At 44.6% G+C, this 27154-nt stretch overlaps 2 protein-coding genes across 2 annotated transcripts; one reads left to right on the plus strand and one right to left on the minus strand.

The window, feature by feature from the left end:
- Positions 1-7454, plus strand: LOC129380276 (uncharacterized). The gene is made up of 3 exons (XM_055061077.1): positions 1-687; positions 1245-1281; positions 7015-7454. The coding sequence occupies exons 1-3, from the start codon at positions 460-462 to the stop codon at positions 7329-7331; spliced, it is 582 nt and encodes a 193-aa protein (XP_054917052.1). The 5' UTR covers positions 1-459; the 3' UTR covers positions 7332-7454.
- A 6103-nt stretch (positions 7455-13557) lies between these two features.
- On the minus strand, positions 13558-25982 carry LOC126543559 (endothelin-converting enzyme homolog). The gene is made up of 3 exons (XM_050190670.2): positions 25506-25982; positions 18803-19495; positions 13558-15373 (listed from the first exon to the last, which is right to left on the minus strand). The coding sequence occupies exons 1-3, from the start codon at positions 25902-25904 to the stop codon at positions 14408-14410; spliced, it is 2058 nt and encodes a 685-aa protein (XP_050046627.1). The 5' UTR covers positions 25905-25982; the 3' UTR covers positions 13558-14407.
- Between the last annotated feature and the right edge of the window lie 1172 nt (positions 25983-27154).

Below are 27154 nucleotides of genomic sequence, written 5' to 3' on the forward strand. Positions count from 1 at the left end.
CCTTCCGCCAAGGACTTCTGTAACTTGTACAAACGATACCGCACTCGCTGGCATCCCTTCGTTGTTATCAAATAGGTCAGAGGGAGCCAGTGTTTCAATGTTATTCTGTGAGGAAGCGTTGACGTGCCTTCGATAAAACGGGCTACTACTTCTTCATGAGCAGGTCAATTTGACGCGCCACTCGCGGAAATCACTTGTGTTCTTGTTGCAACGCTAATCGCTTTACCAGTGCTGAGGTGACCACCCAGACGCTGAAGTTCAGTTTTACAGCTTTTCTGTGTTGCCCGTAAACTCACTTTTGCCTCCGACAATAGGCTTCAACCATCGTCTGTGAAGAGATGCGTTCAGTCGCTAGAAAAACAGCTGTTCCCAAGAAGTGCTCATCTGAAGTAACACAACTCATTGATCTTCAGACTAATCTTAGAAACCAATAATACTGATCCGGCGAAAGACGAGTTGATGTGGGAAGACGAGCAGCTCTTCGGTGTTCGCTGCGAACGCCCACACAATTTCGTGAGCTTCATGGAGAGAAGCAGGATTGCACAGGATGTCTCACGACAACTGCGCGAGCGGAAGAAGCAGAATCTCGCATGCGGATTGTCGTTGCGTTGGAAAATTGTGTTATTGGCCTTTTTGATCGCTGCCGGTTCTGCATCAGTGGCCTTGCTTTTTCTGCCGGGAAGTAAGGTGAGCAGGGCTACTTATTTTTCTACTCCATACTCAGTTGTTGCGTCCAAACGGTAACAATTTCCTCCCGTAAGTTTCGCGGGCAATTATGCATGCAGCGCGCCTTCTTTGTTCTTTATAACAAATTGTTATTGCATATTTATTGTTTTTGACAGTTCTTTTTCTTGAACATAAGGCAGACAAATACTTACCTTTTGTGTACGTCTATTACTGTGTTCTGAAACTTGAAGCACATGACTTATTCAAACAACACATTGAAATTCCAAATTTTGTGCTTTAATTTTACACAACTTATAAGAACTGAGTTCATTTCATTCAATACAAAAGTGATTTAAAATGTCACTACCAAGAGTTTCCCCTGATATGTAGTTGAATGAGGGAATATACATTCTCCTATCAGCGTTACCGTCTGAAAGAACCGTTCGTGATGTAGGCGACTATGGTTATAGTTATTGCTTGCAATTATTAGTGGCTGTTCAACATGTGCGACCAATGTTCCCTCGGGTACCGATCCCAGTGACATATCCGAATACGAAACGTCGTTTCTTTCTTTGCAGCCCTCATCGTGTGATGAAATAGCCGCAGCATATTCGGGTAAGCTTGTTTCTGTTTTTCTCGTTTGCAAAGTGAATGCATTCGTTTGAGTGTGCTGGTGCATAATATTACCGTTACATTATATCTGAGCACAGCAACATTTCTAGACTATTCAAACTGTCAATTGAATTCAATGTCGCATGCTCACAACGAGTGCTTAGACTTTCCGTGTATGGAATATCATCTATGCAAGCATTTCGCAAGCCGGAAAACACTGTGTTAATTTCACCACACAATGAGCACGTATATGCATAGAACAGGTTGCCGAAACTACACAGAAAGCCTAAGGGTTATGATGCATTGTGTACAACCGAATTCTTTAGCCGTAAAAGAGAAGGGCTGACTGCCATTACAATTGCTGAATGCATTTTACCGCTTACTATGAAAACTATTAATACATTAGATTATATTAACTAAGAAACGTGGTACTTATGAAAAATTCTGCTTTGATCTGGTTAAATTGTAGTTATTGTCAACTGAGGCTCAATCCGTCACCATTAATGGCGAGAGACCGAATTGCAGCTTCGAGATTTGCCGGATCGATGTGAGATGTGACTGCGATGATACTAACGATAGCGTTCTGAGCCACATTCTCGGCCTTTGCGTAAGCGGCACGATAATTCAACCAAGCTAAACGCGAGCCACATGTGGTCTCTTCGAAGCTTGCGCCAACATGAGCTGCACAAGCACAGCACCCGAGCTTTCATCGTTAGGGACGACACTTGATGCTTTCATCCATTGCCGACGTCATGTGGCTTTTAAGATTACTTGGTTTAATGTTAGCCTTGTATGTGCTGGAAGGCGAGTAACCAAGAACTATCGGTTTAGCTTGTTTCGAGGTTTCCAATTTAGTTCTTTTTTTTTTCTTCAAGGAGAGCGTTTGCAATACTTTCATGCATAAGTATACCGGCCGGCCATAGTGATGCAAAATCTAAACTTATGTGCGCATTTTCTATAATATACTCGCTATAAATCTCTATGACTATGATATTTGAAATGACATGCATTACTCCCACAGCACGTCTCAATTACATGTACCAAATGTGGTTTTGACGTTTGCCTCTTTGTAAATATTAGTGCTGCACGACATTATGAGTGGTTACCTATAATACGACAACAAGGATAAGGATGTCCAAAATATCAACATAATGCAGCCGTCTATCGGAGCATTAAGGGGAGATCCATAAAAATGAAATTATCCGCATAGAGAGCCACAAAAAAAATGTGAACATCGCTGTTTCATGCATCTGAATAAGAAATCGCGAAAGAGCACCGCCAGTCGCTGTCTCTCATAGAAATTAGTTATGGTTTCTGTTCGAACGTATTGCACTAGTCCTTAAGTACCTTAATTGAAAACAACCTGCTCTCATTATTCTTTCTTCTCATTGGCCATGGTCTGCAAGCATGATACTTCTAGGCAGAATACGAAACATTACAGCTTTGATCTTCCATACAAGCTTGAAAAGGGACTTCCTTGAAATGTGTGTTGTTGGCACCGTTATTGTACCTATGAGGAGTTTGCGCCCGCCATCACACTTACAAGGTGTTTGAGGCTGGGAAAATACTGTGCCGGCCACATTTTTTAAACACCTTAAATGGCGTGCAGTGCGGCTCTGTCTAGCTCAGTGTAATACGTTCATGCACGTGGTAAAACTTATAAATACTGGAAACACATGAAGTGCATGCCTCACTATGGTTTAGACAGTCCATATTTTAGGCATTTTATAATTTCGGTCCACACGTAATTGAAACCAAAGACTGCTTAGTTGGCGTTTTGTGCAAGACAACTTTGTAACTGTTACCCGGTGCTAATTTTCGCCAAATATGCCATTGAGCTTGGAGCGTAGCGTATTAGAAATGCTGTGCATACCCATGAAAGAAACACTGTGCTAAACTTATGCGTACCTATAATGACTCTTACAGGGAAGCGTATTGAATATAATATTCAATAAATGGAACAAACATAAACATTGTGGGCGACTGTGCACATTGGCGTTTTTCCTCCAACGCGCTCCTGTCTACAATTTGGCCCACTCACCCCACCCCTTTCAGTATTATCTTTGAGCTATATCTTTGTGTTTTTTATTGCAAAAACCTCATTTATGCTTGCTGCTTTTTGGTCTCACATGCAAAGACTAAGGCAGTCGTTTTCAAACCAAAAAATAAACTTATCCCACAGCATGAAGATATCATTTTTCATTCACGTCCTGTAGAAATAATAGAGCAGTTCAAATGCCCAGGGGTTATATTTTCCTCCCATATGTCATCGGATTTTCACGTTAATTACGTCTCAAACAAGATAGCTCAAATCACTGGTGCTATAGGTCGTTTAAAAAACATCCTTCCTACACAAACTAAAATGCTGATTTACAACTCAATCTTCAACTCGCATTTGATTTATTGCCACTCAGTTAGGGGTACCAAAACCTTCACTAACCTTGAACGTATTCACCTAATAAAAAAAAGGTATTGTCGACATGTGCATAATACGTCATACCGACATCCAAGTGCAGCTTTATTTAGTCATTCTAGAGTGATTAAAGTACATAACCTCTATAAATATCGCCTCAGTGTCATCTTTAAAATGGAAATTAGGAATAATATAGCCAATCTCAGGAAATTAGCAGAATTAAAGAAAAGAACGTTAAGCTATCCAAGAAGACATGGTGAGGAATGGATAATACCGACACCTCGACATAAACTAGGACAAGAACGCCTTCACTATATTCTTCCATCCCTTCTTAATGGTTATAGTCTCATTAACTTCGATTTGTTTTTTTTGTTCTCGCCAAGAGCTTCAGACTATGTGTTTAAATAACATGGCTTGAGTTTACTTGTGTGTACGTATTGCTGTTTCGTGTATACTTGAGCGATTACTTGATATACTTATCTGTTTGCCTGTTTTTTGAACAAGTTCCAGTACTGCCTCCCTGCTGAACATTAGGTTTGTCTGCTTGTCAAGCTACCCTGGTGTAGCTTTTTTCTGCAACCCATCCATCTGTATTGTAAGTGGGGAAAATAAAATTAAAATTGAAATTGAATTGTACACGCGGAGAACTGATCCGAATGCTTCCGCTCGTGGAATCAGTGCACAGTTGGAGCACATATATGGGACTCCTTGGTTCTGCCTATTTATATCGCATTGTGACCTGGGCATCTGTTTTATGGCAGCCTTTTCGATTCAGGTTGAGTTTTCGTGTGCTCTATGGCGCCGGCTGCTCCTAAATTTGCTTGAAGCTTCACGGGGATGGTTGAAAGCATGTCATATCCTGAATTGCGTTTAGTGGCACCAAATAGCTTTGCCCATGAGAGATCTACAACACATACACAAATAGCAAAAAGAAAAGTAGCCATGAGTTAACCAAGATAATTGCATGAGTAGTGCAGAAGAGTTGAATTCGGCTCAAACTAGTGGAAACTTGTCTTATCAGACGCTGTAATTTCCATTTTTTGTTTTATCTCTACATTTCAGCTAAAGGCACGGTTACCTGCTACCGTGTTTCCGCTTTCTACAGCGTGACTTCCATTTCGTATTCTATGGTTCTAAGTACAATGTAAAATTGAGCATCACCTATACTTAACCGTACACTGTAAACGTTTTACACCGCTAAGGATGCAGGATGATGTGACAGCTATTGCTCACTCTCAAGCCTGCAAAAATATTCTAAGAGACAGCAAGTTGAGGCAGCAACAGTGATAAGATGGCGTAACTGGAAGCTGTAGGTTAGTTCTGACGAAGTGATGGGCACCAGCATATGGGACAAGTGCTTGTCACCAATGAGTAATACAACCTAACTCATGAAGCATTCACCTTGCCTGCCGCAGCTATAGCTAGGTGGACTTGGCATACGAAGTCACCGAAAAAAACTGCATTTGTTTTCATCAGAGGCACGATCTTACTCTTGAAGGGAGAGGTTGTCAGTCATGGAACAACATACAGATCATTCATACACCCGTAAGAGTGTTAAGAAATTTAGTGTTTAATACTCGGGTTTGTTGTAATCATAACAAGAAAATTCGCTTTTCCAGTTCTCCTTCTTTTTCAGGGATACAGCGTGAAGGATGGTGGTATCGTTGCATAAATATTTTATGCTTTAATGCAACTGCAAAAATGTAGCCAATACAAATTATTTTAAAGTAATTGGAAGATTGCTCTTTTATTCATGTACACTTCAACAACTCATGTACTGTATATTCTAGTTTTAAACAATCTAATCCTCGAATCGTTAGTGTAAGCCGGCATGAAGAACACGTTGAGGCTGTTCCGTGAGTTTTAGATCAAGAAAGGAACTTGTCATACAATGGTTCATGCATTTAACATACGAATTGGTACTCCATTTTTAACGCACAATACTAAATCCACCTGCTTACTCTTCATTCGATGCAAACCGCCATACATGTCACGACTACACTGGAAAACGCCAAGGATGGCATCATAAAGCCATGATGATGGGCAGGTTCTCCGGGGCTTGTGCGATACATAGCAAATATTTATTGGTTTTGCGAGGACATTACGAAATATACATCTCCACAAATTCGAAGCGGGAAGTACACATAACACTGCATCTAAACCTCAATTATGGCACAGAAAGTGCGGCACGCAAGTAATTCTGACCAGTACAAGTATTTTTGTTTGCGCAATTAGTGAGCATTTCCATAATTCGAAGTTTCACAGCGTGAGAAATTCACGATAAGCACTGCAACTCACATTTTCATCAATAGGTAAACCTAACCGGAGTTTTACAAACTGATGAATGTGAACATGCAGTGCCCATGTTTTTTCAGAACGTGTGCCAGAAAAACAAACGCTCGGTATTTGAAATATATAAATAATAGGTATGTGCGAATATTCAAAATGCTCAAAACGAATTGAATAGCTGGTGCTCTTTGACCCCTGCTTATCATGGGGGAAGAAGCCCTATATTAGTTTTTCAAATTATATATGGCAAAAAAGTCTCCTTAGGGTCTCCAGAGAGAGAGAACTTTGGATGTCACAACAGTTCTAAATGATTCTGCTACAATAGAGCTGCGGTTGTTGAGAAAGATCCCCAGATCTTGAGCGATAGATCGGATCAGTTAATTTGTAAGAGAAGCCCACTTTTGGAATGCGTCTATGTAAGTTTATTCCTGTCTATGTCTTGACTTACTGTGGGCTTGCATTGCTTGAGAACAATGCGCGATGCTTTGTTTTATACTTCAGCTTCAGCACACACAATGTGGCAACTTGCTGCGTTTAGTTGCTACGTTTCTATCAGTGGCATTTTTCCCTTGACAATTGAAAAGAACTGTTTATCATTTACAAGGAGCTAAGATGCCCGAACGTTTTGTGAACGGCATCACATGCACGTTTCAATGTATGCAGGGTGTCTCTTTTCAGCTGCGCCAAATCTTTAAAATTCGCCTAAAGCAGTATGCACAATTCTAACCTTCATCTAACTACACGATAAAGTAGCACTGTGAGCACGCTGAGCAATAGTACTGCGTAAAACAAAGTGTTCATGCCAGGCTTCTGATTTCGGTACTCGAGGCTACAGGAAATTCTCATAGGCTCCAGCAGTGAGACTTTAGTGAACGCACTTTTCTCATTGATGTGTTCCAAGTGCTCCATTGAAGCATCCCAATGTGCCGAAAAACAAACAAATTTTCGTTGCACGCCTTGAGTTTGAGTGATCCTGCTGTATTCTATCATTATTGCAAGCAAGTGTAATTTTTGCTTCTGGCCCTCTTCTTCAGACCAAGTTCGGCCATTCGGTATGACCGTGGTATCCCTGTCCCCGTCTCAAGCGGTGCTCCGTTGGCAACCTCCACCGGAAGTGTTTGGCGTCCTCACTGGATATACCGTAGAGATATGCGACACCTTCGCGCAGTGTGACGCTGATGAGAACGTGGCCGGTTGCTTCGAACACCACACTTCTGAAGCATGGCTCAAATTTGAGACTACTGCCGACACATCATACTGCGCGTTGGTCACCACCAACATTCAGTGCGGTGTCACCACCGTCAGCAGTCGTGCAGCCGCACTGGAAATCAGGACTGCATTGTTTGGTTAGCAAAGCAGACCTTTTTATTCCTGGAATATTTCCCACCAATGCTTTGACTATGCCCGGCGCATTGTAAACTTTGTGGAATAAATAGAAACGAGCAACTGTTAGAGAAAAAAAAGGTATCGTATTCTTGCTACACATTACGTAACTTACCGGAAACTTCACCAACACGTTCCTTGAAACGTCACGAACGCCAGCATGGAATACAAACAGCTATTTGTTTGAAACACACACATACGTACGCAAGCTCTCTAACTGTGCAAATGCTAAAATCTGCTGCTGACATTCGAAGAGTGGGGTAACCCTATAATATGTAAGGAAAAGGACAGTCTGCTTTCTTGTTTGTCTTTCGAGTTTTATTCCTCCCTAGGTTTCAGAATTGTCAAGGGTTACTGCTGCCGCCAACATAATTAATGGCAGCCTGCTCGAGCATACAGATTAGAATATATTATGCTGCAGAGAGAGCAGTTATGCCGAATATATGCAGCTACATAGTACCGAAACACGCGAATATGTAGAAGTGTCGTAAAGGTTATAAAACGCATTGAAAGATGGGGTATTTTATCAGCCTTCTCAATCTACATACTAAATTCACTGTGAACGACCAATATCGCTCTGTTGCATTAGATAACCTTACACTGCCTCTGTAGTGGAGCATGTCTGTGTCAGTGTCGCATGTTCCATTGAAATCATAACTACTACGGAAGCTAGTCACTTCATCGAACGGTTGCAAGTTTGGCATATGCTATGTCTTAAACAGGCACGATGTATTCGAAAACTTGGACTCGAATATGTGCTCTGCAAATATCACGCACAATACACTTTCCGGTTCATCTTCGGAAACATGCTACATACCACAAATTGCCTCAAGTAACATACAAAATTCTCGATAGCGTATAACAACACGTACCAGCACATAAACTGCGTCGTAGCTAAAAATTTTCTTTTGCATTATTGTTTTCCGTTTTTGGTTTATTGATTATAAATTATTTTATAACAAACGCCCTGCGAGCTATGCAGACGCAGGCTTTGAAAAAAACTTGAGTCCCCTTGCGCCTTAAAAGAAGACTTTTCCTTTTTTTTTTCGTGAATATCAATTCGAAGAGTATACGTCCCCAAATACTTGACCTATAAACGTCCACTTTAAATTGAGCCGGTAAATATGTACCTATAGTTTTTTTTTCGTACACATTTATTGAACATATACTCCCGTGGGCACTGCGTTTCGAAATGACAAAAGATTATCCGTAGGAGCCATGTTTCCATATTTTTGGTAGCGTTCCAATAAATGTAACTGAGAGAATAACTATAATGCGCTCTACATGTGTATATGTGTATGTAAGTGCACAGACATGTCTGCATGCACGTAAGCAGAGCTTGGGTACTTGTGAGCACACTTGCTGACAGAGTTTAAGCTACCTCTGAGGAGAAGAAATGCGTAAAACTTATTTTTCGCAATGAACATCGCACTAACGCATTAAGCAAATGTTATCCTAGCCTAATTCTTTGTTATTTTCCATTTATCTCAACCTAATTTAGAACATATGTACTTTTGCAGTCATTTTTGACATGCGCGACCTGCAGTTCGTTTTCGTGGTACAGCATGTTTGGACTGGTAGGTAGGATTGATAGATCTTTTATTGATTTATTTCTGTACATCAACAGAAATTGAAGCAAAAGCGAGAAAGCTATACGGCCTGACGGGCAGCATCAACCGCAGGAACCATTCGATTGCTATTGATATTAGGCAAACCTGCAAGACAATGCTGAGTAGGCCCTGTGGAGGAATGTCGCCATCGTTCACTCGGATAAAACTGGAGTGACATTCGGCTTCTTGCAGGCAGGCAGCAATATCACCTTCAGCACGCACACCTATGCACGCCTAAAAACATGATTACAACGTGCACCGAGCTATACAGGGACACTTAGGAACCCAATGTCGCGACTGTGGATGTAAGCCGAATTTTTATTGGTGTGAAGTGCTAAAACACCGATCACAACTTACGCGGGAGATTCTTGAAGCTGATTTCATAGTAATGGCTTGCAGCATGTGCGTTAGTGCGCCATCTCTGTGCCTATCTCCACAGGAAGTAAGATTTCTTGATGAGTTTACCCTTGCATGACAGAATTGCGCGTCTGTGACTCATGGTGGTGTAGCCGTCTGTCGGTGTGATGCTTTGTGAAGTCTTTTGACGCATTTCCTGATGCTTTCCTGTCGCTATATATTTCGTGCAACCTGTCAATAAACCAGTTGAAGTCAGCGCTCTGTTCCTCTATCTCACCGGCTCGGCTTGTTTCTTCCTTTCTATGTTGCGCTGTACCAGTTTTAGAGTGCTATACCAACTCGCCCAATCCTCAACCCTAGTGAAGCCACTGTCCCGTCGCTTTTTTTTTTATTTCTTTCGTGTCCAAATGTGCTGTCTAATTTATGGTAATTTTATTTCTCTGTGTACTTACTTACTAGGAACCTTCACAGGCAGTCCTTAATCAAAGCATAATTTTTACCGGAACTGATGCCGTGATGGGGTTTATATAAAACGAAGCTTATACCAAAACGAGCATTCATGAGTGACGACAAAAGCAACACTAGCATTAACTTGCAAGGGTTTGTCAACCGAAGCATACAGTTCCATTCTCGCGCTTGAGCAGACTTTGTCGACATTGGAGACTTCTAACTCTCAACGGGTCGTTCTCAGTGATCGTGGATGTTACTAACCGGCAAGCGCAAAGTTTATTCTTGGTACGGGAACGCGAATATCTCCTGTATTGATTTTAAAAGTTACTGCAGCTGACATAAGAAGGTGACGTTCGAGATCGGTGGTTAGTTAGTTCTAATAACGACTTCGTGCTAACACGATCACTATTAGAGCGGTGCGAAAATGAAATACCCTGCCCTTTACTTCAAGCCGATTTGTTTGAAAGGGTTAACAGTCCACTTCATATAACAGTTATCTTCCTTTAAGCGTATCCTTTTCTTTTCAAGTGTCATGATGCGATGAGGACTCGCGCAGTACACACACGACCTAAATTTGTGCGAAACCGCGTGAAGTGCGTGCATGTTACGCAAGAACTTCCGCCGTGCTGCATGCATTTGCTTCTTGTAGTAGCGTGCGGCAACCAAGAAGCCGTACTCCAGGAACAACAGTAGCCGGTGCAGAACAAGGAGTCAGCGTTAATTCTTTTGACGGGCTTTTTATTGGCAGCAGTTGCTTTTCCGCTGCTGATATCAGTGCCCGGGACGACGAAGTGGCACGGCATGCACTTGACGTTAAGTCATGACACTTCTAAGGAGCACGGAGCCGTTATAAACCGGGAATATTGGAAGCAGATGGGCTCATCAAGCGGAGCCAATACCGAAAAGAAAAAAAAAGAGCGGGGTTAGGAATGAAGTAGCTCGGATAAGAACGGAATATATATGCGTACTTTTTGTGCAGGAGCCTAGCAAAATAAATAAACGCACACAAATAAATGCCCAAAAACCAGGGGCCGGAGGAGCAACTGTTATAAATGTCACGCGTAATGATGTAAGTAGCGAAACCAGCACCCCACCACTTTCACGTTTTGCTGCTACATGTTTATTTCGCGTTTCGCAAGGTTTGCGTAAATTTTCTTTCCACGCACGGTGACGATTGTGTGTTACGGCGTGATGAGACTCGTTGAGACCACCTAAGTGTTAGAATGCGATTCGCCATGTTTTGCACTTGGCGGGGAACACTAGACTGAAACCAAATTTTTGAGAGCGTTGTAACGTGATTTTCTAAGAGCCAAGCTTTCCCGCTCTTCCATTACCCAAACAATAATTGTTTTGTAAACGTACATGAACCGACTATAAACTCGCTGTCTTCCTAACACCATATTGCTACGGTCACAAAGAATGCAAAACAAAAAAACAAAAAAATACTAAACAGAAACTTTCATAAGCAAAGTGTACCAGTCGAACAGCTCCAAAGCATACGAAACCGGTATTGTCCATATCGCCTATGGTACAAGCACTACAATAGGCTCCAGTTGTCTGGTGTCCTTGTCATGTATGTGCTATGAAAGATGTTCAGGTTGTGCAGAAGGCAGTGTGCTTTGTACGCCGCATTAAGGCATATCCTTTTACTTACCTATGCTTTTCCATCCATTAAACGCGGCTAAGCACTACCAATAGCTGAATTTATTTTGTATTTTCAACCTTTATATTGCTTGCTGATGTAGGTTTTTATCGCCTACTATCTTTTATTGTCTACTACCTAAATCCCAGCTAATTACTTTATACACGCACAGCAGCAGTTTGCCGCTTTTAAAATAGCTACGGTAGTGATTCCGCATGATAGTTGGCACATCTTTAGTGGTTAGTGTTAGTGCATTTCTTAAAGCGTGCCCTTTTGCGTATTGCGAACGTCATGCACCGAACGCCCGCTTGCAATTTCTTTGCCAAGCAGTACTTAGAATGTTGCCCACATTTTCTCCCAGTAATCGTTGTATCTGACGTGCTCTTCTGCTTGACATAATCCCAAATATTTGGTCTCTCTATGCACCGTGGACGGCTCTGTACGTTTTCAAATGCATGTTTATTTTATTTTCACAGCGCCTCCATATCTTGTATACGGACGCAGGCGATTAGGTGTTTTACCGCGTAAATAAACCGCGGATAACGAGCCACCTCTTTGAAAAATATTCCGGTAAGTTTGGTCCACACTACACCATAATGAAACTGAATATTTCTTTCCCATGAGCATTTTCTAAGCTTGCCTTGTCGCCAAATACTGGCTCATAACCAATACGGGGTACTTGCAAAGAAGCAGGTGGTTTCAAGTATGTCCATTAGAATAAAAATGTGGTTTCCAATCGAGGCTCTCGAGGTGGTTGGAGAGGGAAGCTGTTAACAACTATAACGATTACCCATTCTGACATACGCTTAAATTGCTGACGGGGTGACATTCACATGTACTTTCTCTAATTATAAGTCTAGGACTTTTCAACGGCCTCCGACTTGGCTTGCGCCTCTTACTTTGTGCTCCTACAAAGAGTGGACCAGAGAGAAGAGGAATCCGCCGCGCCTGGCACGCACGCTGCTCTTCAGGAGTGCTCACTGTACGGGGCCTTCCCCCCATAGCACTGTCACAACACAAATCACTTCCCAGGCGGGGTCCTCTTTTACACACGAAACTGTAGTTTCGTTACTCCCAGCATCATAGGTTCGAGTCCAGCCGCCGTTGCTACGGCATCTTGCGAAACAGAAATCTTCACCGGGAAGTGTATGCGGAAGATCTACGTGCTTGGCATCAATTATGCGGTTCGGATGCTTGCTTTGATCTTGTTCTTTATTGAAACTCGTGCTGTTCTCTATGTTGTATGCGTGATTCTAACAAAAATGCGCGTGCTGTTCACTTCACATAGCTGAGTTCTTGTAGCCTCTTCCTTACGGGGGTACGAGCCATTGCATTTGCTGGCATGAGCTATACATTGTGATAGTTTTCTGTCGACGCTTCGCCCGGAAGATGTCCTAGACCCTAGCCATGTGCAGTTTCGCTGTAAAATAACCACCATTACCACTGCACTCCCTAACAGCACAATTCTGTGGTTCCTTGATAATTACTTCATCAGTGGTCGTTCAAAAACAAGCTATCTACCCATCAAAACGTCGGTGCCTTCTGAAGAGGCAACTTGCCTTGCTAAAAACACATTAGCAAGACCACTAGCAAAGCATTAAAAAGAGTTATTATTTAAGGATTACCACTATATAAATTACCACTTCAACAGCTCCGAAAAAACAATAAGCGGCTCTTTTGTAAAATGCATGTTCAGCCGTACGTAGGATATGCATTATCTGTCTAGTTTCCTTAATCTTTGCGTACAATAAAAGAAGTGGAGGCAGTCTGTACGGTTGTGCGCTACATATTCCGCTAATGCTGAAATTTTATTCCCAATCGTCTGGCTTGGAATGTTCCCCTCAATGTATTTATCGCAACAAACCTGAAACTATGCAGCATATCTTTATAGGGTAGAGTAGTTTCGACGTGCACAGAAAACGACTTTTAGAAGTCAACTTCAATTGGTCCTTAACCTTGCTATGATACTCTCCCTTCGGGCTACGGCACTAGGACACAGGAATTGGAAGGTCTGTGATGCAATATTTAATTTTATAAGTAAAAAAAGAGACTACCATGTTAAATTTTTCGTTTTATTTTCCTCAATACGAAAACAAAAATATGTACTTCAAATTTAAAAATGAGAGAGCCTGAAAACTAGTTATTACCTCTTAGCATTAATTTACTATCAAGATTAAATTGCAAAATTGCATTTAAGTTCATCCTTCACTTCTTACCTACTGCCGCCCAATTCAGGTCCGATCCCCTGTAGTGGGTGGAGCCATATCCGTAGGCCCGAAGCCAAGCCAAACCAAGCCGCAAATACGGGAGACACATTGCCGTCCTCTCCTCTGCTATGCTTATAACGTTGCTCCACATGAGCCAGTCGCGATAATTAAAAAGTTTTGTACAATACGATAACCTCGTTGCGTTGGCTTTTATATAAGAATACTTAGCACTTGCTAAACGGTCTTGGACCGCACTTAGCATGTTAAAACAATTATACACTCGGATACGTTTTCTTTTTCTTCTTATGACCTATGCAATTCCTTACCTAGTTATTTTAGTTTCTTTCAGCCGAAACGTTTACCGCACTTGATGAAATTGCAACTTCCTAACATTGTTTTGCGATTCTGTTGAATTTCTGACTTTTTTCGTTTCGAGATGTGTAGAGTCTTTCAAATGCCCACTAAATTTCTTTTTATTTTTCACCGTTTCTTCGATAGCCACACGTGCAACAGCTTTTTCAGGTTTACAGTAGCTATAGAAATGCTTCGAGGCGCAACTCACATAGCATAAGGCGTTTTTTTGCGGTTTCAACGTAGACGTAATTGGTTGTGGTGAAATGTGCCTTTAAAACATTACGTGCAATGTTTACCTTACAGAACGAAACAAAAATAATCGGATTGGACAGAGCATAGAGTGAGAATATTACGATATCCCCTTATACAACAATTTCCGCTGGATTGAGATAGCCTTCGCATGTTTTACTGCTGTTTGTTCCAATCAATGGAATGTGCACCGTTCTTCAGGGTTCATCGCCGATCCTTTAGGGCAGCTGAACGCGGCCGCAAACTCCTTCTCATTTCGGGCTGGTATGTTGCACCGCAGCGCGTCGGCCGGGTACAGTGATTTCGTGCTCCATTCGTAGCCGCCCACCGCGCAAAACTCGAAACATCCGGCGATATAGAACGACTGTTCCTGAGTGTATCCCAGGATGCCCTTTTGCGCCGGCAGAGAGGAGTAGGCTAGCCAGGCCTTCTCGGTTCCCCCTGTGTCGGCGAACGTTTCAGAGAGCACGTTCTTGCTGTGCACCTCGTCGTCAGTGAAACTCTGTAGCTGTTTGCTGACGCACTGGAGGCGACTGCTGAAATTGGCGAAGGACTCGTTCGACCACGGCATGGCGGCAACGCCGTTCCTAGTGAGGTTGCTAAACAAAGGGTCAAAGGCGTGCGTAAGTTCGTGTCCCAGAATTTTGCCGATGGCTCCGTAGTGAACGGCCGATTGCACCGCCTGTGGCGCGAACGGCGGGGCCATGATCGCCGGCATGAGGGCCATGACGTGCATTATAGGCATGTAAAACGCGTTCACCTCATATGCGCTGTAACGAAAGTCATCATGGTAAACGCTCACTGCGGCTTGCTTGAAAAGTCGCTTCTGCTCGTCATGGCGTCGCTGCTTTGTTTTGAGCAGCCACTGAATGAACGGCTGCGAGACATTCGGATACAGGAAACCGTAGTGTGCATCGAGGGCCTCGTTGGTTTGGAGGTGATCCGGAAAAGGAAGGATTGTGAGCAGGCTGTCGACGTGCTCGACCGCGCCTTTGGCTGTTGACTTGTCCATCCACGAGAGATTGGCGAAGTTCTCTCGCGTGGCCTTCTTCACGGCGTTCCATGCATTCTTCGTGTAATTGACATTGGGTTGCAGCTCCAGGCTGTCGACGAAGAACCGACCGATTGCGAATGGCGCCACCTGTGTGTCATAAATTCGCTAAGGTGAGCGAGTTACTTAAACCGTTAAACACGCTAACTTAGGTTCATGCAAAATAGAGGCTTGGCATTGAAAACTAATCATGGTCGAAATTCCTGTATAAGGACGCCTGCGATGCCATCCAGTTACGATATTGGACCTATTACGTAGCTTACCGATGGCTAGTGGCAAAAGGCCTTGTGCTCGAACGAAAAGCAAAGATGCCCTCCTTTAACATACTGTAAGTGACCACATCTGCATAGTTGCAGGTCCCTTAAAAACACAAGCGAATTTAGCATGACTTTCAATTTTAAGCGTGTGCTCCTGTGCTTCTGCTTTACAAATGACAACACAAACAATGCCCAAATATTTGTGTGCAACAACACATAGATTTAGAAGCCATGAAAAAATTGGCAAGGACACCAAATATCTTTAGCTGTCCCGAGTTCGAACGCAGTAGACCAACAATGTGAGTGCCAAACCACAAAACATGCGCGCCATGATAAACTGGTTTGCATTTGACCGACTGATGTTGAAAACTGCTTGCGAATTTCGAGCAGCTTGTACAACGCCATCTTAGGAATATGCGATTCTGAAGAAACACGCAATTGAAAATGATGCCGCTTCATAAGATCACAGATTTTACGATGTCTGCCTAGATGTGAACGAGAGCCGTGGCACGCATGAGATGAAATGCGTGAGGCTAAGTGCTTAGGCTAAGTACGAAATGTGGCAGCCCGGTATGAGTGAGACCACCGCTTCTGGTAAAAATAGAACAATTGAAAGAAAGGTGACTTGGCCATCCGCTTCGGAGTTCCAGGCCAAGGGTGAGACTACTGACTGAGATGTTCACTGCCACGCAATCCATTCGCGGACTGTAGGTTTACACAAAGCCCCAGGGATAACTCGGGATCCCCTTTACGTATCACGCATGCTCTCGTCCCGATTACCCGTGCCGTGAAACATTTGAAAGTTTCATCGAGCCACCACAACGAACCCTGTCCTCAAAACGTCTGATTTCAGCAGATGCATAAGTGCGACACTGAAATTACGTAATGACGCATGTCTGGCGTTGTGCCCGTCCCAGTACCGTTGCGAAACGTTTAGAGAAAGCGGCATAAGATGTTTGAATAACTTTGGCGCTTCTGGCTTCACTTTGTTCGAGCGCGATTATGTCTTGAGATATTCGTTCCCTGATTTGTCTGTGGCGAACCACCTTATCACCATAAAGAAGGGGTAAGGCGTGGAGACATGGAGACAAGAGCAGTGAACAACACGTCCACTTACGTCCGTGTCTGCACGCCTTACCCCTTCTTTGCAATATGTATCCTAACCAACTAGCTCAGCTTTCTCTCGTTCTAAGCACCTTATCACTACCTTGGATTGGCGTGGAATAAGGCAGCATACACGAAGATATATGCTTGCCTCCTTATTGCATTATAAACTCGATCATCACAAATTGTTTTCATAAATACTCTGTGATGACTCTCTAATCCAGGCTAGATGCCAGAGCTCCTCCCTGCACAATTGCACCTTATGCATAAGTGATAGGTCGGACAATGGTGCTGGCCTTGATCAAGAGGAACCGTTATTTGTTCCATAGTTTTAATTTCGTAAATGTCTTCTTTATGCACTGCAATTGCATTTTGCTGCTTGTTCAAAAATATGCTTATCTACGTCAATATACAATTTCTTGCGTTCTGGCCTATGCTCTGAAATGTACAGTACGAGTTGGATAAGCAAAATCTCAATGGAATATATTTTCAAGTATATTTGTTGCTGTTTTCGCGCTTCCGACGGCGCTCAGAAGCTGAAGGAGAAATAAATTGTCCTACCCTACTTTTCTAAATATGGTTTGTGTCGTATTTTCTTTGACAGGGCAAAGAACATGCGAGATAATAAGCTTATCTACATCAATATACAGTTTCTTGCCTTCTGACCTATGCTCTGAAATGTACAGTACGAGTTGTATAAGCAATATCTCAATGGAATATCTCTTCGAGTACATTTGTTGCTGTTTTCGTTGATCCTGCGGCGCTCAGAAGCTGAAGGAGAAATGAAATTGTCCTAACATACCTTTCTAAATATGGTTTGCGTCGTATTTTCTTTGACAGGGCAGACAACACGCGAGACTGGTCGAACTAGTCTGGGTCGCAAAAGACGCCTGCAAAAGCTGGGCGTGAAATTGTGCACAACAGTGAACGTGATGAAAACATAACCTCACTTGCGGGTTGCTTGACGTGTTACAAAATATCAGGCTAATGTGGCACTGCGGCTGTTTCTTCCATTACTCTTTCATTCGAGCACTCATTTTCCCTATTACTTTCATTATTACTTCATTATTACTTTATTGCATGCCAAACCACGGTGGTTCCAACCTTCGTGGCAGACGGAGTTGGCGGTTAAGAAAATGCGTGCTAGCGGTGCAGCTAAGGGAGTCGGACCCCGTAATATTACAAAACGAAAAGACATGAACAACCTAATTGTCTTTCGGAAGTGTGATGATTGCGGGAAATCATATTTTTTTTTGCTAATAGCGGCTATAGTTAACGAATGGTTGAATAATTGAGTATTCAGTTGTAATTAAAAACGCGAATTCGAAACGCCGGCAAATTTTTTGAGCCTCATAATTGTAAGGACGATTGCAGGATCAAGACAGTCTACATCGTAGCCTGGAGTGACACAACGAATTTGTTATTGCTATTGTCCTTATGCAAGCAGAAATGAGTTCTACGGTTTGTAGGCAGTTGCAAAGCAATGGGGCTATTGACCAACGGGTAGGCTGAATAATCTGCCTCGCTACTGTTACAGTTACGATTAGTTCAAATTTAGGAAGTTCGAAGCTAAGTGATTCAGTGCGATAGCAAACCGGCCCTTATTGGTTTTCATACACGTAGAGACAGAAGTACCATGGTACCATGGTACATTTTTACACACTTTTCTTAGCTTTGCTCGAATGAGTACTTAGCTCGAGGTCAAATGTTAGAATGTGTGAAATGCAGCAATCAACAGTACCATTATCGCACTCGATGCTATATTCTCTTTACATTTAAAACGCCTTTGGAACGCGTGGCCGATTCAACGTTGATATGGGTGGCACCGACGTATGTATGGTGGGCTGCGACATTCTAATTATGTGATAAACAGCTCTCTATTGCACCGTGCATGTGACGTCAAAGTGCCATACTACGCAACGAAATAAACATAGAATTAAGGAGCAGTTTAACCATGGCCAATGAAACAGTAACTAACCATATTGGCACACAGCGACTTACAGCTGGTACGGTACTACAATACTACTGTAAAGACTGGAAAATTCAATAATAAGCAGGTGGCGCTACTAGACTTCCGAGACATAAAGCCTTTTCTCAGATCGCATGTTTCCGATCGACTGTACCAACTATTACGGCAACAAACTCTACGTTCACATACCTGATTTATGTAGTCCAAGCATAGAAGCTCTGAGCTCCGCTGGTACCTAAAAGGCGATTTCGACATACAGTACGACAGCGAACGCGACAGTGCTGCACGCAAATCGACGACAATATTCCAGCCTGCGTACAGGACGAGATCAGCGTAGTTGGAACGCTTCGTGCTGTCGAGGATCATTTTGAGAAGCAAGCCGCTGTTTTTTACCGTCAGCACATGTTGGCTCTTCCCGACAGCCTGATCATGGGGTAGGCGTTTGTTGATGGCATTGAGCCAGGCTTCTCCGGTGCTGTGCCCGGTGGTATCGTTCGCGAGCTTCTCGATGGTAGTGTGGACGAGCGCCTCCCTTTCAGGGAGAGACAAGGCGCTTTTGGCAGTCAGAAAGTCCAAGAAAACGGAGTGGATTCGTTCGGCAAATGTCCAGGCCGAATCGTTTGTCGTAGCTGGCGCCACGTCCAAGATGCAGTCGGCTATGACGTCTGTGTCAACCGTGTCGTTTTCGATCTGCGATGGGATTTGAAAAAGCAGGCCATACCGCTTGTCGGGTTTTACGTCCGGCGTGAAACTAAGCAGTACGGGCGTCGCGAGGTTGTACTCGAGCGACATGCCCAGTAGGTACTCCATCAGGTCAAATTCGCTGGGAAGTGTCACCGAAGGCCACTGGAAGTTGAACTTGTCGAATACGTCAAGCAGAACCTGCGGAGATCAAGTGAGAGAGTCAGTTACCAGTGTCCATGTCTCTGTGTCAGTGACTGAGAAAACTCAGCTGTGGCTTACGCAGCAAAACCGGCTAGAATGGAGACAAAGATAGAAATACGTGTGCGCTATGTTCTATCACCTCCTTCCCTCTCCGCTGTGCTGCGTGAGCTTCAATGCTTACAATAAAACGACTGCCCTTGATTAAGCCACTTTTGGCCATCAAAGTTAGCTGGTACCGACGGACCGCTGTGAAAATAATCGTAGAATATTTCAGTTGTATTGCAGGGTATAACTAAATATACGCGGGGTAACATAGTGCCTGGAAAGCCTGTATAAGATCCGCATGACTGTGCGGTGTCGACAAGTGTTACAGAGTTATGTTTTGCGACCACGAAGCCGACACCAAGTTCGCGAACCTCAGCTCTCTGAGCCCATTCGGACTCGAGGCTTTCTTACCCTCGAGACAGAGTAGGCGCCCCGTGTACTATTACTACCAGGCTGACATCTGTGCGTTCTCTCGATATATTATGATCTGTGTGTCTATTCTTCTAAAGACGCTTTATCGGTATGAATAATAGACCCGAACCATTCACCCTGAAGGCTCAGATATTCTGTGTGTGGAATTGATAGGACAGATAGAACAAGGGTTGGTACTTTTTAAGTGCTGTTCACGATTGGGCTGCGAACTAACATTGTGGCAAGGTGCTGCCAGTGAAGAAAGTACAGTGCTGAATGTACGGCGGCTAGATGGGTAGGTACGCCGACCGGCGTTGTTCAATGCTTCTCCGCGTCACGACACCAGGATTGGCTCAGCGGTCCGCGGACTGCAGCGAAGCGCTCGTCACCTGCTACTGAGTTTTTTGCTACTGCGCACCTGTTATACTTAAAGTATATCGTTTTAACAGTAAGTTATAAAGGAAATAGTTAAAAAATGTTGAATGTATTTTTGCTGCAATAAGTAATCTTGAAAAGGGGCCATTTATATGCTCTGTGAACGCACTGATGGCCTGAAGCGCTGCCCTCGCAATCGCGGTAGTTCTCCCGAGTTACTGCAATTTACATAGAAGTTTGGGCGAACGAAACGGATACCGTCCGTGATGCTTCTGAATGGGAAACGTTTCATCCTTCGAGAAAGAATTAATGTTTTACTGCAAGGAAGAAAACTAGAGGGAAGGGCACCACTTACATTGCGTAGAATTTAAAGTTCGGCCACAGATGTGCACGACACCGGCTATAATATCGCGGGTTTTGATACCGCGAAACTCGGCAAATTTCAGAGAAACGCGAGTTTAAAACATTTCCGCGCTGAGGAGATGTTTCAAGCGAATTAGTCCTGTTCGAGCGCCATTTCCAGAGGCATTTCAGTGAGCGCATCGTGCAGATTCTGACGCAGCACTTCTGTCAAATGAGTGACCCTGTTCTTTAGATGCTACCCGACGTTCAAACTGAATAAAACTCCATCAAAAAAACAAGCAAGACTTCGACAGGATGCCGGTCGCCAAAAGAATTCTATCAAGACAATCGTGCAAACTTGCGGACACGCTTCAAGCAAACACGACGCGAGTGAGAATAACACGTGCAAAACAAATGGAATATCAGCATTTGTACACAAGCGAGAAAGTGTAGCTGCTAAAAGACAGTCTACAAATTGTTCTGCGGGAGATCCTTGCAGACTTTCTAGCAAGTCCAACAACAATTATCAACGACCACATAGATGAATAAAGTTCACCTTTTGCAGCGTTCGCCTCACGCAGTCGGTTGCATCCACATGCAAATAACTGCGCCTACGTGGACGGGAATTGGCAAATTTTTCGCACCTTTTCCAGCTCAAGCCTTCTCGACTGGTCGCTTGTGAGCAGCACAAAGTTGAACCTATGAACAGCATCATCGAGCTAATCCTTTGCTCCCCTGAACTTCCTTCTAACGAGCAGGAGCATGGCTCTTGAGCGTACTCCACAAAAGAAAAAAAAAGACCTTACGCTACGCTACATAGATTGTGGGCGCTGTGATACAGTGCGCTGTTTCGTTTAAGCCTATAGTTTGCTGTAAAAGCTTAACGTTGCTGGTTTACACGTGTGGCCTAAGAATTACCCTATTATATTCAAGTATACGTATACCACCATCAAGAGTCCAAACTATTATTGTGCGTGATACAGTTAAGCTGCTGCTTTCATCATATACCATGCTGTTATTACATGATTGAACAAGGCAAAAACAGTTTTTTAAGGAAAAATAAAGTTATTTCTATCTGCAAAAAACAAGGTTGTTGATTTATATTGCATTCCTATGGAACTGAACACAACTTATTAAAGATCTCATATGTACTAGTGCCCATACACCCAAAGAAATAAAGTCAGCGAACTTAGTGATGCTAAACTTAGTTATTGGCTATTCGGAAAGCCATGCGCATGCACTATTTGCAGTATGGTAATAAGGCGTGGTCACTCAAACTGTGCACCATGATACCAGTGCTCGTGCGATCTTAGTTGGGTTTCATTAGGCTGAAGATGCGTTCTTATTGTCGTTTTAATCGTGTGCGGGACCCTTGTGTATATTACAACGTAGGGCTCTGTACTTTTATTGCGATAGCAATTACATGGACACTCCAGGCGCCTTTGTGCCGTCGCCGTCGCCGCCAGCGTCGCCGTCGGATTCCGGTAAGAGTGAAAACGTGTAAGGGTGAGCCGATGAACGTCGTCCAATCTCGCGTGGACGAGCGAGGAACGCAGCCCGGATGCGTGACCTCTCGTGTGTCGCGCGAGGCACAGGCGTGAGGCTAGGGAGAAGAGGCTCTCTTCTGTGGCGGCTGCTACGATGCATGGTTGTCCTCCTTGCCCGTCGTTCTGTACACAGTGGAGACAACCGCGGCCTCTACTCTGGCGTTGGCGACGCGAATCGCGGACGCCATAGGGACGCGTTGCCGGCGCTCATGTCTCTTGAAAGCGGTTCCCAATATGGCTAAAGTGTACCCCGGCGCGGGCCTCATCTTCAAAGCGATCTGCAATGTTTACAGATTGCGCGTAGTGCCGGTAGCTTCGTATGCGCTGTGCTTTCGACGTTTCGTTCGTGCGAAAGCGAGACTTTCATGCCATTCGGGCGCAGCTGCGAATTTTTTTTTTCAGTACTACAGAAGGTGCCCCCGGGCTTTGCGATGGCTCAATGACGTAGCCGCGCAGCATTTCGTCGACTAGTTGCCTTATAGCTTCACGTTCTCGCGCCGAAACTCGGTAAGGGCTATGGTGGAGTGGTCAAGCACACTCTTCGCTAATGCGACGCTTTGCAACTAGTCTTTGTCGAATCTACGATGACCTTGAGAAGCAGTCTTTGTATCGTCGGACAAGACTTCTGAGCTGTTGCAGCTTACTCATGGGGAGACTTCGATTTATGTGCAAATTTGGTGCGGGAACTGTGGTCATGGGTGTGGAAGCGGCCGAATCCCAGAGGATAAATGCATCAATGGCTTCTACAATACTCTCGATGAATTCGATCGTCTTGCCCTTGTTGATGTGCTTGAACTCCTTGTTGAAGTTTATCGGCATCACTCTCGCTTTCCCTCTGTGCAGTCAAACGATCCCTCTTGCGACGCAAATTTCACAGTCGAGCAATACACGTTGCTCACCCTCGATGACGCCTTTTACGTCTGCGGGTATGTCGCTGCCAGCGGAAATGACAATGCTGGAGTGAGGCGGGCCACTGAATTGGTTCTCAAGTAGACTAAAGACATGGTGACTACGAGCTCCTCCGGTGGTATTGCTTGATCTTCGAATAATCTACTTTGACTTCTGCTCAATGATTGTACCGTATGGGTTCAAGTCCACGCCGAGAATGACGTCTAGTGAGCATTGTTGAATATAAAACAGGTGGCAGGGTAGGTTCGATTATGAGCGGTAATTCTTGCCTTGCAGATTCCAGCTGACGTTGTGAGGCATCCTCCAGCTGTTTAAATTTGAGGGCGTTCTCACGAAGTCCTAATTGCGCGGCAATATGGCCAATCATCACGGAATACTCGGCTCCTGCGTCCACTAAAGTGGTGATTGCATGGCAATTGAGAAGCACGGCGAGGTCGGTTGTTCCCTTGCTTTGCAGTGAGGTGTTGGCGTTAGATCACGATTGCGTCGTGTAGACCTGTGGCTGGAACGTTGCGTCGTCAGGTCTACTTTTGTCGGTGTATTCATTGCTTCTAGGCTTCGTCGGTATGGCGGTGTCTCGTTGATATATCGTCGAGGTAGTTTTTTCGGCGTATTCGTCGGTGGCGGAGGATCTTTGTCAGTTCGACGAACAGCAACCGCGCCTCCATCGGCTGCTGCTTGTTGTTTGGATACGGGCTATCGGACCGGCCCCGTATGGTCGGCGCTGCAGCGACAGGTAGCCACACGTAACGGTGAACGCGGCGGTCATCAAGAGCTCCACTGAGTGACCTCGAGGTAGTGGGCAATATCGCGAGGGCATTTCCCCTGCTGCGGGTGAGGAGCGTTGACGGCGAACCTACTTAAATCCATTTCGCGGTATGGGTTCGGTTTGCGCCACACGTCGGTCTCCCTTGGTACGCTACGCTGGGCGAAGGTCATGAGTGCTGGCAGCGGCGCCCGCGGTGAACGACACAATTGCGGTGCTGCGGGGCCTTGGCGCAGGCGCGGAGGAAGACCATGGCCCCGGGCGACGGCGGCGTATGTCATCGCTTCTGGCTGGGGTTCATTCTGGCTCGGTGCAACTTAGGAACTTCAAGTGATCGCTGTAGTTCTTCCTTGACCATTTCAGTGACCTAAGAAACCTGAGATTGCAACGAAGGCAAGATCTTGCGCAGTTCTACGCGCATAACAGCCCCGGCAGCCTCTTGGAGGACGTCGGAGCCCAGTGCTCCGATGGCGCACTGCGGCGTGAGCTATTGCCGGTTATATTGCGTGGTGTGCAGTTCCAGAATTTTCGCAATCACCGATGCCTCTGCCGAAATTTCAGCTATGACCTTCGGCAGGTTGCGAATCAGTACGGCGCTTCAGGAAGCGGACCTTTATTGAGTTTAGCAATCATATGGACTCTCCAGACGCTTTTATGCCGTCAGCGTCGCCGTCGCTGTGAGGTTCGGCATAAAGTCCAAGGACGCTAAAGTCGGCGAAGCGCGCCGTAGGCTGTATGTACGAGTGAAGGCTTGAGAGGGTGAGCCGGCGAACGCGGTTCAATCTCGCGTGCGCGAGCGAGGAACGCGGGCCGGAAGCGCGCCCTCGCCTGTCGCGCGCGAGGCAGTGTGTTCCGGAGAGGGAGGGGAGGGGGGGGTGGCATTCTCCTCCGGCGGTTGCTACGGTGCCTCGATGTGCCCCCCGCTCGGCGCTTGGTACAGAATGGACACAACCGCGGCGTACGTCTTCAACGGAAATGGACGCGCGAATGGTGGACACCGTAGGCACGCATTGCCGACGCTCGCGTGGCTGCGACGTGGCCAAATTGCGCGCCCGGACGGGCCACATCTTCAAAGCGATCTGCGGTGTTTGCACAGCGCACGTAATGCCGGTACCTTCGTACGCGCTGTGCTTTCGACATATCGTTCGCGTTCAAAAAAAAAGATGGTTGAAGGTGAATTCACTTGCTGCTGCCGCGATTCTTCACTCTAGCATTTTGACCGCGAGTTCCCGCGCTCATCGTTATAGACGAACAAGTTCGCGTGCCACTATATGGTGGTAGGGTGTAGACACTAGCGATCAGGAATCACTATGTTCTGTAATACAGCGGTAGCCATAATTTGGACCTGTCATCATTGGTAATTATCAAAATGTCAATAAATGAGCATTTTTTTTTGCTACTGTGCTAACTAACAGAGCAACGTTATTACTATATTGTTACCATGGCCGCTGTAATGAGATACGTTAGTTAAGAAGCAAGCTTCTCAGGATGCGCTCGTTCACAGAGGAAGCCTCGTAAACTAAGAGTATCAGGAGAAACCGCAAATGAATTCGCCCCTTTTGTTTTGTCGTGTCGCGTTCAGTAGCTCAATCATACCAAAGCTGTAGCTCACCTTCGTGTCGTTTCTCCACTCCGTGTAAACTTCGCGGCAGATCTGGAAGGCGGTAACGCTCCTGCGCACTGCCACCACGGGATGCCCATGGGGCGACTGCTCGAGCTGGCCCAGCAAGAACTCCCGCGCGCGAACTTGGAGCAGCTTGGCTTGGTTCCAGGATCCCGGAGTGAAAGCCGGGTGAAGCCTGTCCCACTTGCCGCAGACGTGGTCGTACAGGTTGTCACACGGATCCTCTCTGGGGTCGATGCTGGCGGCCAGCTCCTCCGCATAGTCGAAGCATTTCGTCGGGTGCTCGCAGTCGGGGAACGCGAGAAGGGTCCGCTCCTCAATAAGGTACCTGCCGGCGCCATAAAGGATCCCGAGGGCGAACACTACCTTCAGGTTGAGGACATTCATGGCTCAGGTAAGGAAAGTATGTTCGGCAGATTTCCGAATAACTGCAATGGCAACGAAGAAACGCTCATCGTCGCTTTCTTTTCTTCTTCTTCCTCACGTCTCGCTGCTCGTGCCTTATAATGAGGTTTCATTGCTTGCTTGCCGCTTATGTACTGTGGCGCTTACGCACTGCGATAAGTTGGTCACCACGGCTGTGGCTAAACCGAGAAGGCAAGATGCAAAATCACAAAGAGATTAAGGTAGGATAGTGTGGAAATCGTACAAGTATATGAATAATTTAGGCAGTCCTAAAGAAAAATGTGTTTTTACAAATTATAGCTTATCCGCAGGTACATAAGTAATTTGACACTAAATCGCTATCTTGGGGACTAATGCTGTAATGTTGGAATTGTGTATATTCCCCTAGTTTTTGGTGAGAGAGACACATTCTTTTATTTTTATTCTTATTCTTATTCTTAAAGACATATTTTCTTATGCATATATCTATTTGGCTAAAGGTCAATGCTAAACCCCTAATGGGACACTATTAGGAACGTTTATGTCAAAATATAATTGTGGGAATTATATAAATTTTTTTCTATCTAATAAATACAGGGCGGGGCCGTAAAAATATAAGATTCAGGTGATTTTAAATAGTCTACAAAAGCGACAGCTGATGAGAAGGCCTGTACTATTAAAAACAAAATATTGATATATAGCTTCACTATATTCCGGGGGGGGGGGGGGGGACGGTGAGCATTTCCAGTTTCTAGGCCATTTATTACCGTATGCAAAACCACAAATATAAATTTTTGCATTTAAACAGTATGTTTATTAGGATATCGAAAGAAAACCGTATATATTGCTCATAGTGATACAAGACGTAGTCCGCACAGAACATACACCTGAGTCGTTATAACGTAACGCTAGTCCAAACTTTTCTCTTTAATTTCTGGAATCAGCTTACTAAGACTTGTCAGATTTCTTTCGGGCCAACCATACTTTGCTTTTCTGTCATGCGGCGTCAGAAAAACGGCGAAAGCTCCTCATCTGACATGACGCGTGCACACTTATTATGCACGATTACACCGAACAAAAGAAAAAAAAATACTTCCAATACTCCGACTGTTACACCAGCAACCCTCCCCAATAAGTCAAAATTTTCCTGGCTGCGCCAACTTCACTTGTCTGTTACGCGACATCGCAAAACCACGAAAACTAACCGCTTCATATTAACGTGTACGCATTTAAGGTGCAGGAATATGCATAAC

Source organism: Dermacentor andersoni, chromosome 10 (genome assembly GCF_023375885.2).
Source record: "Dermacentor andersoni chromosome 10, qqDerAnde1_hic_scaffold, whole genome shotgun sequence".
In the NCBI taxonomy this organism is placed as follows: Eukaryota; Metazoa; Arthropoda; class Arachnida; order Ixodida; family Ixodidae; genus Dermacentor; species Dermacentor andersoni.

What these genes read in the sequence shown, in the direction of transcription:
- LOC129380276 (XM_055061077.1), top strand. Translation starts at nt 460, where the DNA reads ATGTGGGAAGACGAGCAGCTCTTCGGTGTTCGCTGCGAACGCCCACAC. An exon ending in TTTTTCTGCCGGGAAGTAAG is followed by an intron (nt 688 to 1,244) that starts GTGAGCAGGGCT and finishes CTTTCTTTGCAG; the next exon opens with CCCTCATCGTGTGATGAAAT. An exon ending in AATAGCCGCAGCATATTCGG is followed by an intron (nt 1,282 to 7,014) that starts GTAAGCTTGTTT and finishes CCTCTTCTTCAG; the next exon opens with ACCAAGTTCGGCCATTCGGT.
- LOC126543559 (XM_050190670.2), bottom strand. Translation starts at nt 25,904, where the DNA reads ATGAATGTCCTCAACCTGAAGGTAGTGTTCGCCCTCGGGATCCTTTAT. An exon ending in AGTGGAGAAACGACACGAAG is followed by an intron (nt 19,496 to 25,505) that starts GTGAGCTACAGC and finishes TGATCTCCGCAG; the next exon opens with GTTCTGCTTGACGTATTCGA. An exon ending in GCTTGGACTACATAAATCAG is followed by an intron (nt 15,374 to 18,802) that starts GTATGTGAACGT and finishes TATGACACACAG; the next exon opens with GTGGCGCCATTCGCAATCGG.